The sequence below is a fragment of the Trichechus manatus genome, unplaced genomic scaffold, assembly GCF_000243295.1.
Source record: "Trichechus manatus latirostris isolate Lorelei unplaced genomic scaffold, TriManLat1.0 scaffold00092, whole genome shotgun sequence".
Lineage (NCBI taxonomy): Eukaryota > Metazoa > Chordata > Mammalia > Sirenia > Trichechidae > Trichechus > Trichechus manatus.
Genome location: NW_004444028.1, coordinates 6,126,721 through 6,141,219, shown reverse-complemented (window position 1 = coordinate 6,141,219; position 14,499 = coordinate 6,126,721). Strand labels below are relative to the sequence as shown.

The window sequence follows — 14,499 nt, the reverse complement described above, 5'->3', positions numbered from 1 at the left end:
AGTGGTTCCTTCTGATGAACAAGTGTTCTCAGTGTTAACGTAGTCCAGTTTATTATGTTCTTCCGTTATGGTTAGTGTTCTTTGGGTCCTGTTGGAGAAAATTTTGCCTATTGCAAGGTCCTGATGTGGCGTCACCTTTGTATAAATCAGATGATCACATAATTGTGGGTCTAATTAATTGGTCTGCCTGTCAATAGTTGCCCCAATATCACATTCACCTAGTGATTGAAATTTTATAGCAGGTCTTGATACCTAGTAGTTTCCAGTCTTCCAGTTTTACTGTTGTGCTTGGCTATTCTTGGTCCTTTGCATTTCCATGTTTATCATTTTGTCATTTTACACACGTGTGCACGCACATGAACCAGCTAGGATTTGATAGGATTGTGTAGGCTTTACATATTAGTTGGGGGAGAATTGACATCTTTACTGTGTAGCCAATAATTTTAAGTTCAATCTTATTGAGGCCCTCTGTTCTCTTTTGTCCTTCGGTTTTTCTTTCATCTATCCTATTAGCCCAACCCTAACTGAACTGAGCTGATCTGTTTTCTAGAATTTTGTTCCCAGGCTGCTTAAGAAAATCAAATAAGGGTCTGATTGACCCTCTTGTTTAAGACCTTGGTACTGTTCTGCAGTACTTGTTTCTGAATTATCTCCTTTCCCTTTCCCTGCAGTAATTGTTCCAATCTTTTATGACCCTCAAGTAACACAGCTTCTCCTTGCCAGTCCTAACCATGTTCTTAGCAGAATTCTGTGTGAAGATATCTGAAAAACAGTTAGAAATAAGGGCCTACATCTCAAGAGAAATGTGGATGCTGAAGACATGGATTTTGGGGTCATTGGCATAACATGGTACTTGAAGCCATAGATAGGGGTGAGCTTGCTCGTGGAGGAAGTACATGAAGTAGGTGGAGAAAAGAGCTAAGAGTGGAACCCTGGAGAACAACAGCATGTAAAGTTCAGGCAGAGGAGAAGCTAGAGAACATTACTGATGAGAAGAGGCCATATTAGCTGGAGGAGAACCAGAACAGAGAAATGTCCTGGAAACCAGGGGAAGGGAAAGTTTTAAGAAGTAGGAAATGGTCAGTAATGACGCATAGAAGACAGGAGCATGCTGACTGAAAATAGGCCAGTGGATTTGGCTGGAAACTTCAGCAGTCTACTTCAGTAGATGGTAATAGGTAGAAAAAGTGGAGGTATGAGTGTAGAGTACTCTCCCAAGAAGATTGATGGAAATGGTAAGGCAGAAGGTCATCCAGCTGAAAGAGAAGGTAGGATCAGAACATTCCTCCTTGATGTCTGTCACTCAGAATCAACATGTAGCTCCTCCTCCTGTTTTATCTGCTTTTCCTTCAGCTTTCTTATCTCTATTAGTGGCATCACCTTTTGCTTAGTTGCTCAAGCTGGAAACCTTGGAATCTTCTTTGCCTTCTCCCTTACCTCTCTTTTCCCCCTGTTTAGATGGTAACCAGGGCTTTTTTTTTTTTTTTAATTTATTGTGCTTTAGGGGAAAGTTTACAGCTCAAGTTAATTTCTCATTCAAAAATTTATACACATACTGTTTTGTGACATTGGCTGCAATCCCCACAATGTGACAGTACGCGCCCCCTTTCCACCCTGGGTTCCCTGTGTCTGTTCATCCAGCTGCTGTCCTTTCCTGCCTTCTTGTCTTGCTTTTGAGCAGGAGTTGCCCATGTCATCTTGTATATTTGATTGAACTAAGAAGCATGTTCCTCACGTGTATTATTGTTTTATAAGCCTGTTTAATCTTTGTCTGAAAAGTGGGCTTCGGGGGTGGTTTCAGTTCTGGGTTAGCAGAGTGTCCGAGGTCCATAGTTTCGGGGGTTCCTCCAGTCTCTGTCAGACCAGTAATCTTGTCTTTTTTCATGAATTTGAATTCTGTTCTACATTTTTCTCCCGCTCTGTCCGGGACTCTGTTGTGATCACTGTCAGAGCGGTTGGTGGTGGTAGCCGGGCACCATCTAGTTCTTCTGGGCTCAGGCTGGTGAGTCTCTGGTTCACGTGGTCCTTTAGTCCTTCGGGCTAGTATTTTCCTTGTGTCTTTGGTGTTCTTCATTCTCCTTTGCTCCAGAAGCGATGGTACCAAGAGATGTGTGGTAACCAAGGACTGTTGATTTTGTCTCAGTAATGTCTCTCTCAATCTCTTACGCTGCATTACTAGACTGGACTCTCCTCTCTTTCCTTGATATTGCAGTAACTCTTCTGTTGGTCGTTAGCAACCTTCCTTTCTCCAGTCTCTCCTCCGCCCACCATCCATTCTTTACACTGCCCATTTTTCTTTCTAAGACATGGTTCCCATCATGTCTCACCACTTCTTAAAAAGCTCAGTTGCCTTCCTGCTGTCTACTATCTATCATACACAAATCCATTAAATAAATTAGTAGCATGTACCAAGGAGCCCTGGTGGCATAGTGGTTAAGTGCTTGGCTGCTAACTGAGAGGTCAGCGGTTCGAACCCACCAGCCACTCCACGGGAGAAAGATGTGGCAGTCAGCTTGCATGAATTAACCTGTTGCCGTCGAGTTGATTCTGACTCATAGCGACCCTATAGGACAGAGAACTTCCATGTAGGGTTCCCAAGGAGCAGCTGGTGGATTCAAACTGCCAACCTTTTGGTTAGCAGCTGAGCAGTTAACCACTGCGCCACCAGAGTTCCTCCACCTTGGAAATCCTACGGGGCAGTTCTGCTTTCCTATAGAGTCCCTAAGAGTTGGAATCTATTGGATGGCAACAGGTGTGATGTGTGTATAACTATTTGCCAGGCACCGTACCACGCACTGGGAACACAGTGACGGACAAGATAGATGGGCCCTGCTGTCACCTAGCTTAATGGAATATAAGACTTTTTATAGTGTGGGGCCCAGCTTATCCTTCTAGGATCATTGTAACTCCTAGTCATGTACTCCAGCGATTGCAGGCAACTTCCTTTTCCATAGGCAGAATACGCATTATGACATCAACAGCCTTGCCCATGCTCCTCCCCACCCAGAGTGCCTTTCTTCTGTCGGCTTCTCATGTACTGTTGTCAGGTGACATTTATTTTCTTCTAGTTAGTCATTGGCTGTTAACTAGTAATGCCTCTATACAGACTTGGATTTTCTGAAATATTCCGCAGCTAACAATAATCTGCGTAACTGCCTCTGCTTCTTACTCTAAGAAAGAAGTTCTTGGGGGAAACTCTTTGTAGAGGAGACGTCTATCTAGGGTTGCAATTTAATTCTGGTCATTCTATTCTACATCTCTCTGGTTAGTAAGAATGCACGGAATAGAAGTGAAAAACAGACATACACACTTGAGTGTTTCGGAGAAACCAGTTGACCCGTCTGACTTTTCCCATAGAGTATTTTGAACTTACTGATCCACGTTCTTCCCATTTAGACTGATGATGAAGATGAGTCTTTTGTCCTCGAGGATCCTATGCTGTTAAACATCGATACTATTGATTCTCACTCCTATGATACTTCGTCTGTGGCAAGCTCAGACAGTGGCGACAGGACCAACTTAAAAAGGTAGGTGTTCATTTAAATCACTCTCATAGGGTTGAATTACTGGATCATTTAAAATGTAAATACCTCTTTATTAGTATAATGGGGTCTGCTGGAGCCCTGCATGGGACGTACAGGGACCACTTGGGTAGAGATAATCTGATCATTATACCCTAAGGATTTTGGCACTGTTGAGGAAGGGCTGGAAAGGTGAGTGCCGTGACTCCTGTCTTCTGCATGCCTTGTATGAAGCCATCACGATAGCCGGGGACTCCTGGGAACAACAGGGCCCTTGCAGGGAGCACAAACCACAGCTGGCGTCTGCAGTGTCTGTGGTGGGAACATGGAGCTAGGTTCAGCTCACCTTCCGTTCCCTGCACGTCCCGCCCCGACTCTGAGGTCCACTCCAGCATGCCTTCATCCCCTTGGAGCGGGTTCAGAGGAAAGCCACAGAGATGACGAAAGATGGGGGAAAAGGGCTTCTAACCCTTAGTAACTCCGTTTTGGCTGCTTTTCACCTTCTAAATTCTTGGAGAGAACATGGAAAATAAGAGAAGTGGGGGAAGCGTGATGAAAATGCTTTATTGAATTCACGTGTGACTTTAATGTCACTAACGTTGCCTGTATTTTCCCCTCCTTGTTAAATTTTGCTTGTCTCAGTGCTGTCTCCCTTAGGTTGGCAGCTGTTGTTGGCTAGGGGCCATTGCTGGGGATGTTAACCTATACGTCACCCTGTTCTACAGATAGATAAGTTACTTTGATGTCACGGCCACTCCCTGCTTCGGGGATGATAGTTTCTTCTTGTAACATCACAGCGAAGGCAAGCCTCATTTCACGGCCTCAGTCTGGACCTTGCTTACTGTGTTGGTCTCATCTCTAAGCATTCCCACCCTGGTCCTTCCAGGCCATGCCGTCATGCCTTCTGTGTGTTCCCTGCTGTGCAGACACACCGTGCACCTTCACTTCTCCATATTTCTGCTCAAACCTTTTTGTTGCCTGTGTGACTTCTAGTCATCCATCAAGACCAAACGTAGAATCGTCTCTTCCGTAGCTGTCGCTGGTATCCCCCTAATGAACAGGATTCAACTTCTCTTCGTTTGTATTTTTCCAATGCTTTATTCATACTTCTAGTCTAACATTTATCCTTTAAGAGCTACTTACTCGTCAGTCCCTCTAGCTAGGTGCTGAGGGCCTCGAGAGTGGGACCCAGGACTTCCTTATCTTTGTTCCCCAGCACATACTTTAATCTGGAACACAGAGCAGCTGCTCAGTAATGTCTGGTAAAAGTTTAACAATTAGTTTCTGAACAGCGATAAGTGGGATAAATGGAAGGACCCATAGCAGGAGCAGCCCGAGAGGGGAGTTTTGGAGAGTGGCTGGTTGAGGAACGGGAGGAAGGTTATAGACAGGAGAAGGGCAAGAAAAGCGGGCAAGGGCAGGAAGGAGGCTCGAGGTAAAGTAGACGTAGGGCAGGAAGCGTGCTCTGTAGACCACGTTCTGGGGAGTAGTGGAATGTTCACTCTGTTTCTTGAGATGGGCAAGGAACAGTTTGCGTGAGTGGAAAAGGAAGGGTGCTTTTATTCATTTTCCTGCTTTGCTTCTGTGGGGTTCAAGGTGGGTTTAGTACAACATCTGAGTGTGGGACCGTTAGACCTCTTGTACCGCTTTTCAAGACAGCTAACAAATTACATACAGTGTTGTTTTCTGCTTTTCTTATTCTTTTGTGTTCTTTTCTTTCAAAGGGTTGGGCCCCTGCCTTTTCAAGGTTTTTTTTTTTTTTTTTTTTAATCTGTTCTTAAATGTTTTCCTTTTTTGTTAGGAAGAAGAAGTTACCTGATAATTTTTCACTCCATGGATCAGTTATGCGACATTCCCTTTTGAAGGGAATTTCTGCCCAGATAGTGTCTGCAGCTGTAAGTATTTTGTTCTCTTCCCCAGCTTTATTACCTGTGATGGCATAATGAAGTCGGAATGGGCATAAAGCAACACACAGCACTTCTCTTGGCCCCGAGGCTTACGACAAATAGAATCTGGTTTCCGTGGTTTTTGTGGGATCATTTTTAACTCGTAAGACGTGGCTGCACGTTTTGACGTAGAAATTAGTGCAGCCCTGAAAATCAGGGTCTGCCCCGAGTCTCGGGTGTGCCTGAGTGAAGTATGGCGGCAAGCCTCCAAGAAACACCGTCCGCCTTTCCTTTGGATTCCTCTCCAGTTTACGGGCCATCTTCTGTATTTGGTTTAGGTCAAGTGTTCGGTCCTTTTAGTCTTTTCACATGGAGAAAAGATTGGTCAGAATCTTTTACAACTGAGTGATTTTTATAATCCACCAAAGGCTTTTCATGGACCTTATTGTAATTACTCTTACAACTTTGAAAGTGGGTAAAGCCATATCCTGTTTTGCAAATGAGAATTCAGGCTCCGAGAGGTGATATTAACTTGTCTTACATGGCTTAGCTTAAAGGTAGCAGAGCAGATACTGGAAAGCAGGCTTTCTGGCTCCACATCTGGTGCTTCTTTGTTGTGAAGTGACAGGTATTGGTGAATGTTGCCAAGGCATAATTGCTGGAAGAGAATATTTGTGGCCTTTTTTGAAAATGACTTACAACACTGGGTTAATGCAAAAAATACTTAATAGTTCATGGAGACAGTAGACACTGATTCTGGTATGTTTTTATGAAACTTTCCTTTGGCCTCAAAGCCCACAGGTTGTTTTGTTTTTTATTTTGTATTTGGTAGGTTCCCATTTAACAATTTTTATGCACATTGTTCGTGACATTGGTTACAATTTTCGCAACGTGTCAGAATTCTCATTATTTCCATTCGGCTTGTTCTGTTTCAAAGCCCATAGTTTTATGTAGTCTTTCAATTTTAATTTTCTGAACTCAACGTATAGATCCTGTATGCAATAATAATAATATGGCAGACTCATGCCCCAGCAATTTTGGTGTGTTTTTTTGTTCTTTTCATGGAGCTTGATTGGTATTTTGCATATCCAGTTTGGACAAGAAGTAAAGGTTTTGATTTTTCACACGAGTGAGAGATTGACACAGGCGTGACACCATGACGTCCCAGTCATGTTGCCGTTAGCTTGTTTCCCAGCAAAGGCTCTTATTGCTGATCCCATTCAAAACCAAACCAGACCCCCCAAAAGTCTGTTCACAATGGGCAACTGGTCTGTCGTGACCCAGCTTATATATCATGGAGTCATTTTAAATAGAGAGATGGCGAAGCAGTGGGGGAAACCTCGGCAATTGTCCGTCCTCTTTTAGGTGGAGAGTAACTCATATTTGTTGGAATGGGAACCACCTGTAGAGGATTACATTTCCATGACGTTTTCTGAATTTAATCCTTATGTAGGTGATGAAATTCATTCCTTTCAAAATCGAGATGAACCAGAACCGTCATTTGACCCACCTGTGCAGTTTTAAAAATATTTTGAAAAATAGAGACTGAGCTAAAACTCAGACACTGAACAGTGATTAGATAAATCTGTTATTTAAAAGGCTCTCTCCTCCCTCTTGAAGAAGAGGGAAAAATTCTAATAAATCCCAGAGTGTTTGCATTCTGTTCTTATTTCATTGCCATGGCTGAGCTCCTTTGGTATGTTAAAATGAAAACTGCCTTGCCTTTGACAGTCATCATACTTTGCCTTCCTAATCTTGGATTACCAGCTCAATTTAAATTGTATGCTTTTCTGTGATGGTTGGTTTATTAACATGTAAAGCCAGTTATGTTTCTGGGTATCTCTCCTGGATAGTCATTCCATAGTGCTCGCCGCCATGTGCATAGTGATGATGTTAGGGCCGCCTAGGGCTTTGGTCAACTTTGGAGTCCACGCGTGGCAAACACTTAGGAAAGATGATGCTTTGGGAGTTGAGTCTCATTGTTTAATTTTGGGACCCTCCTCAAAGCAGTAGGACATGTGACTATATTTTAAATTAATTCAAGTTGATTTTTAAAGGATCTTCATCATTTTTATGATCAACCGAAGATTAATAGAGATGCTTATGGGCAGTGTTTTTTTTCAGAGCGTGTCCAGTGCATAAGAATCTCCTAGGATAAAACCAAAAAAACCCAAACCCATTGCCGTCGAGTCAATTCTGACTCATAGCAACCCTATAGGACAGAGTAGAACTGTGCCGTAGGGTTTCCAAGGAGCGGCTGGGGGATTTGAACTGCTGACCTTTTGGTGAGCAGCCGAGCTGTTAACCACTGCACCACCAGGGCTCCTCTCCTAGGATGAGCTTATTGACATGCAGATTCCTGGGTACCACACCAAGCCTACTGAACCTGAATCTCTAGCAGTGTAGCATAGGGATCTGCATTTTAATAGGTATCCCAGGTGATTCTGATACACTCTGGCTTTTGAGAACCACTACCCAAAGATGTAGCAACACCAACAAAGGCAGTTTCTGATTCGTGACGGGGTTCTGTTCTGAGGGCTCTGTCATAAGTGGGTTCTGACGCAAGTCGAATACCTCTGTAAAATTTTTTTAGTTTTTATTATTACTACCTTTTATTATCAGTATCTTTATAAATCCAATCTTTATTTGTCTTTGGGGGTTGGAAGCATTACATATAAGCTTACAGATATATTTTAACATTGTACGTAGTACGTATTATTAACGATAAGATGTTAAAAAAAAAAAAACAACAGATGGTCGTAAGTGCGATTTGTCATAACTCCAGTACGTCGTAAGTCAGGGCTTATCTGTGCTAAAATTCTGTAATCTCTAGGATGCTTCCCATGTCTGTGGTCCCCCCTGCCACCAGCTTTTGAAGTCAGCTGACTTCGATTTCATTAATCAGGTTCCAATTTGGGTATGGTTTATGTTCTTCATCTGTTGACCCCTCTTTTTCCTGCCTGGGGCACAACTCAAGCAGTTATCAAATATTTGTTGCACATTTCTTAATTGTTAAGCATTATGCTTTAGGCCACACACAAAGGTGGGTACATGCTGTTGTCCAGAAATTGCGTATAGCAGCCTTGGCATTTGTTCTTTCTTGTATTGCTGGAGTAAGTTGAAGTTGTTCCTGGGAAACTACAAAGTTGGTTAAGCAGACTTAGATTCTGCCTTCTAGCAGATTATAATAAGTGATTGACCACATTGGCAAGGGCAGAGAGAGAAAAGAAGATGTAGAAGTTGTCCATATGAAGAGCACTGGGCTGGGAACTGGAAGCCCTGAGTTTGAGGCATCGTTTTACCATTTACTGAGTAACCCTGGTTAAGTTAGTTGAGCTCTTTGAAACGTCTGTTTCTTAATCTGGAAAATGAGACAAATAGCGCTTGTTCTCTCTCTCTGGGTTGGAGAGTTAAATTTTGTAATGCATGTATGTGAAAGCTCTTTGTTACTACAGTTGTATATCATTGTAAGTCGTTGTTATTTACGGCTGCAGAACCCTCAAATAGATAGATACCCTTACATTTATATGATGTTGTTACTAGTTGCCATTGAGCTGATTCCCACTCATGGCGACCCCACATGTGCAGAGTAGAACTGCGCCATAGAGTTTTCAAGGCTGTGACCTCTCGGAAGCAAATCACTAGGCCTGTCTTCTGAGGTGCCTCTGGGTGGGTTCGAGCCACCAACCTTTTGGATAGTAGTCGCCCACTTAACCACTCACATCACCCAGGGATTCCATGCATTTATACGATACTGTAATTTTTTAGGTCTTCAGGACAACTCACTGAGGTAGATAAGGTATTTTTTTTTTTTTTTTCAGAGAAGTCACTGAAACTTTACTTTTATCCAGAAAATGAAAGTAACTTCTTGTCCACCTGCTAGAAAGTGTAGCATTAAATATTAATAGGAGTAATCATGTGAAGTGGAATTTGTACAGTAATTCACAGGTCAGCGAATGGTTACCATGCATTATCTAATTAATAACATAGCATTTACTATTTCTTTGAGCAGATGAGCCTAATACCCATAAGGATCAGGTGACATTCCCAGAGTCACACAATTGTTGGTAAAGAGCTAGGACTGGCACTTAATTTCTGACTTTGTGATGCAGCCCCATCTTGAGAACTGACTGAATATACTCTGCTGGGAGTTTGTTTAGAGGTTGTTGGGTAATCTGCTGGAATGGAGCTCCTACTTAGAGGAAGCATATCTTTAGCATGTATTTCCCTTTTCTGAAATCTTTATGCACTCTTATCATTTTGACCCATAGCACTTATAATTTATTCATCTTATTGAAAATAATACCTTTCTTTTCTCTTTTTCCTTTACATTCCCACTTATAATCAGTATCCTTACTGAAATATCTGTTACAGTTAGTAAAACAAAATGATCCACTCCCATGATCTTTGTGTTTTGTTGGTGCATACAACTTTTTGTAATTTCTCTTATCTGAAAACAGAGAATATCTTTTCAAATACCTTTTTTTTTTTTTTTAACTTCATTTAGGACAAAGTAGATGCTGGCTTGCCTACAGCAATTGTAAGTATACTTTAAGTAACCTCTTAAAGGTAAGCTTTTCGTTTGATTGGGTTTTCTTAGGCTATTCTCGTAGTGTTTAAAGTTGGTCCATAAATTATTGTGACAGTGAATTCGTGAGTCATTTCCTTGCCGGTAATCGAGTTTAAAATTCATCCCTTTTTTTCCTAGTCTATTGTTACTCTTTAGGCTTTTGTTTGAGAAGCAGGTAATGGAATGATAATTAGCCTTTTCTGAGTTTATTTGTACGTGGTGCCACTCTGCTTATGAGTATATTTGCTCCTTCTGTGACTTGGCCTCTCTTCCGTCACAGGGAGTGGAAAATAGCACCGGGTGAAACCACTTTGTGGTAAATGGTACATTGAACAGCTCTGGACTCAAACATTTCCGAGCCTGCCAATAGCAAATCTCTGGAGCGATTATGGAGAACTGGGGGATATGGAAAGCCCTCTTTTCACATCTTCCTCCAGCTGCCTTCTCTAGCCTATTAGTAGTTGGGCATTTGGTGAGGGAGCAGGCTGAATTTTGAACATTTCTGGTGCCTTTTGGCTCCTGTGAATAAACTAGAGAAGAGTTTTCTCATCCCTTCACCACACCTCTTAAGAATCTCTTGGTTGGATAGCATAAACAAACAAACAAAAGAAAAAAACCAAACCCATTGCTGTCGTGTCAATTCTGACTCATAATGAACCTGTACTATAGGGTAGAATCAGATTGCCCCATAGAGTTTCCAAGGAGCGGCTGGTGGATTCGAACTGCCGACATTTTGATTAGCAGCCGAGCTCTTAACCACCGTGCCACTAGGGTTCTGGGTAGTATAAGTGCCTTTAAGTTTATCTGGGCCCCTGATTTTTTTTTTTTTTTTTTGTAGCTTTTGAGGAAACTAAGTGGCATGCTTTTGCCTATAATGTTGAACATATGTTATTTTGATATTGTTACCCTTAGACTAAATTTAGAGGGATTCCCAGAAATAAAATATTCTGAGTTTCATTTCCCCTCTTGCCCCCTGGATGAAATTGTCGGTATTCATATATGGCTGGTATGCCATCTGGTGCCTAGAGAAGGGAAGACCAGCATATTTAACCATGATTATTTCAAGATCCTCGATGTAATGTCTTAAAATGTAATCTTTTGTTTTCAGGCAGTGTCCAGTCTGATAGCAGTTGGTACATCTCATGGATTGGCTTTAATATTTGGTAAATTTTTAAAGTACTTTTCTAATTTAAGTGTTAAGTACCCTTCGAGTTTTATAATGTTCTTTAATCACAGTTTATATATTGTACTTTATTCTTGAACAAAACCGGGAGAAGCTCGAAAAGGAGCAGTCAGTATTTTTACACAGTTAAAAATTACCGGACTCACAGCTTCATTTTGTTTTGTGTTGCGAGCTCATTGTCTTCATTATGAATTTTAAGCTGTCGTATGTATTGACTCTCTGTGGGCCTAGAAAAAAGCAGTGTAAAGCTGAAAGGGACCTTGATCGTCGCCTTATCTGCCTCCAGTCGGTGGTGGTGGTGATTTTGGTTTTAAATCATATCTAACTAATGGATTTTCTGAAAGATCTCCAGGAAAAGATTTTCCAGGCTCTCTCAGTTATTTTCTGTAAATTTCACTGGCAATAAGCTCTTCTCCATTTCCATTATAAATCCCTCTAAACGAAAAATTTTAGCCCATAATCATGTTCTTTTCTAGGTTGAGAAAGGACCTTCCCTAGCTTCATTTGTGTATTAGAAGATAGTCTTAAATATTTCCTCTCTTTTGTCCACCCCTACCCAAGATTAACCACAGTTTCATTAATCCTTCTTTGGTTTTGAACTCAATACTATAAGCAGAACATTTGGTTCTGTTTTAAAAAACTATTAGATAATATTTTTCTGTAATTTTTGATGTTTTCTTCTGAATCTTAAATCTTTTGCATCTGTCTTAAGTGGAATTCTGGTGAAACCATGTTTTAGTGAGAAATCTTCAGAGTATTGTAGAGGGATTAGTTGAGGATACTTTGATCACAGAACCACAGTGTGACTTCTGTGGGCCTTGCATCTTGATTTACCATGCAAGTGGATAACTAGTTATTTTCCATTATTTCTGAACAACGTGACTTCCTATTTACAAATTCTCTCTTATGCCAAAATCTTTATTTAACATGATTTTAACACCTCGTCTTTTCAAAAGTGATTGATTCAGAAGAGTGGAGAAAAAGATATAATGTTCTTGAGAGAATTTTAGAATCAATTTTTTAAATAATTTTTTTTTATAATTGATATGTGTTCACAGCAGAAAATTTAGAAAATATAGATGAGTAAAAAGTTGTAGATACTAAGTTCTCCAATTTCTATCTTCCAGGAACAATCCCTAACATTTCTGAGTAGCCTTCTAGTCTTCTTTCTGTATGTGAATATATGTATGTATACACCCTAAAGTGTTAATTTGCAACCTGCTTTTTCATACTCACTGGTGACACAGTGGTTAAGAGCTCAGGCTGCTAACCAAAAGGTCAGCAGTTCGAATCCACCAGCCACTGCTTGGAAACCCAATGGGGCAGTTCTACCCTGTCCTGTAGGGTCGCTATGAGTCGGAATCGACTCAACAGCAGTGGGGTTTTTCATTATAATGAACATCTTTCCGTGTAATCACTTATTCAACCGAAACATCATTTTTAATGGCTACATAGTATTCTTTTGAGTGGATACACTATCATTTACTTAACCATTTTCTATTATAGGACATTTATGTTGTTTCTAAAACAATGGAGTGATGAACATTTTGTTACGGAATTTTTGTCCTTGGTCATATTCCTAGACATACAATTGCTTGGGTAGACTTTAGTAGTACTCCCTAATCGCCCTCAAGAAAACTTTTACCAGCCTGCTCTCCTATCAGCTGTAAGAATGCTTGTTTTTCTGTGGGGGCGTAATTGGATATTAGATTGATAGAATTTTGGGAAAGGAGCTGAAAGGATCTTTTAGTTGAGTCCTCTTATTTTACACCTGAGGAGATTGAGCACCATGGTGGTTAAGTGACACATACAGAGTCAAGTTCAGGACCAAGAATATCGACTCCTAGATCTCCACCATTCCAAGCAATCCCCCATTCTGGGAGAAGAGGAGCCAAATTCCCAGATATATAAAGAAATGACTAGAGGAACCGAGGTAAATGAGAATTAAATAGAATGCATACGTTCATCTGTCAGCAGAGTGTATATTGATTTTTCGTTCCCACTTACCCAGGGCTCACTGTTCCTCAATCCTATTTCCTTTAACATCCTTTCCTTATCACCAGGTTCTGAGAATATGTATCTGCTTACAATCAAACCCATGTAGCGCTTACTACAAACAAATTAAAACAAATACTTCAATAATAAAAACTAACAGAGGAGAAAAAGAATACATTACTTTTTGGTACTACCTCCTTAATTTCCTTGGGCCTACTTCCCTTTTCTTTTTTTTTTAAATTTTCTTGTGCTTTAGGTGAAAGTTTGCAGTGCAAGTTAGTTTTTCATTCAAAACTTAATACACAAATTGTTTTGTGACATTGGTTGCAATCCCCACGATGTGTCAGCACTCTCCCCCTTTCCCTTTCCCCCCTGGGTTCCTCATGTCCATTCGTCGAGTTTTCCTGTCCCTCCCTGCCTTCTCAGCTTTGCCTTTGGGCAGGTGTTGCCCGTTTGGTCTTGTAGACTTGACTGAACTAAGCGGCGTGTTCCCCACGTGTGTTGCTGTCTGTTTTATAGGCCTGTCTAATCTTTGGCCGAAAGGTGGACTTTGGGAGTCGCTTCAGTTCTGAGTTAGTAGGGTATCCAGGGGCCATAGTCTTGGGGGTTCCTCCAGTCTCTGTCAGACCAGTAAGTCTTGTCTTTTCTTGTGAATTTGAATTTTGTTCTATATTTTTCTCCCACTCTGTCCAGGCCCCTGTTATGATCCATGTCAGAGCTGTGGGTGGTGGTAGCCGGGCACCATCTAGTTCTCCTGGGCTCAGGCTGGTGGAGGCTGTGGTTCGTGTTGTCCTTTAGTCCTTTGGACTAATATTTTCCTTGTGTCTTTGGTTTTCTTCATTCTCCTTTGCTCCAAATGTGATGGGACCAATAGATGCATCTTAGGTTGCTACTCACAAGCTTTTAAGACGCCACTCACCAAAGTAGGATGCAGAACATTTGCTTTATGAGCTATGTTATGCCAGTTGACCTAGATGGCCCCTGACTGCTTCCTGTTTTGTTTTTTTTTTTTAAAAAAAAAAAAACCCACAGCTTTCTTGTAGAGCTGATGAAATAGTAACCTTTTACTGCTGTCTCAGGGACAGAGTGGTATGTCCAATTGAACATTTTAAGGAAAAAAATCACAAATATTCGGTTGTGCTTTGGGTTTTAGTAGTGCAGTTAATACATTTTACTTGTTGTTTATGGAAATCAGATGTTTGGACAATGTGTTTTAACAAATGGCTTAGCAGTGTGCTTGCAAGCCCAGAGACAAATCGCAGAGTACAGTAATAATACTGTGAAGCGCCTCGCTCAGAGCTCAGGGCAGGGTACAGTAATAATACTGTGAAGCGCCTCGCTCAG

At 41.2% G+C, this 14,499-nt stretch overlaps 1 protein-coding gene across 5 annotated transcripts in view; it reads left to right on the top strand.

The window, feature by feature from the left end:
• Positions 1 to 14,499, top strand: part of VPS8 (VPS8 subunit of CORVET complex) — a 227,130-nt gene that overhangs the window by 16,630 nt on the left and 196,001 nt on the right. For all 5 annotated transcript variants that reach the window (XM_023736800.1, XM_023736796.1, XM_023736798.1 and 2 more), the window contains exons 4-7: positions 3,397 to 3,527; positions 5,323 to 5,416; positions 9,915 to 9,947; positions 11,086 to 11,140. In XM_023736800.1, coding sequence (XP_023592568.1) covers positions 3,397 to 3,527; positions 5,323 to 5,416; positions 9,915 to 9,947; positions 11,086 to 11,140 — 313 coding nt within the window. The remainder of the gene's footprint in view (positions 1 to 3,396; positions 3,528 to 5,322; positions 5,417 to 9,914; positions 9,948 to 11,085; positions 11,141 to 14,499) is intronic.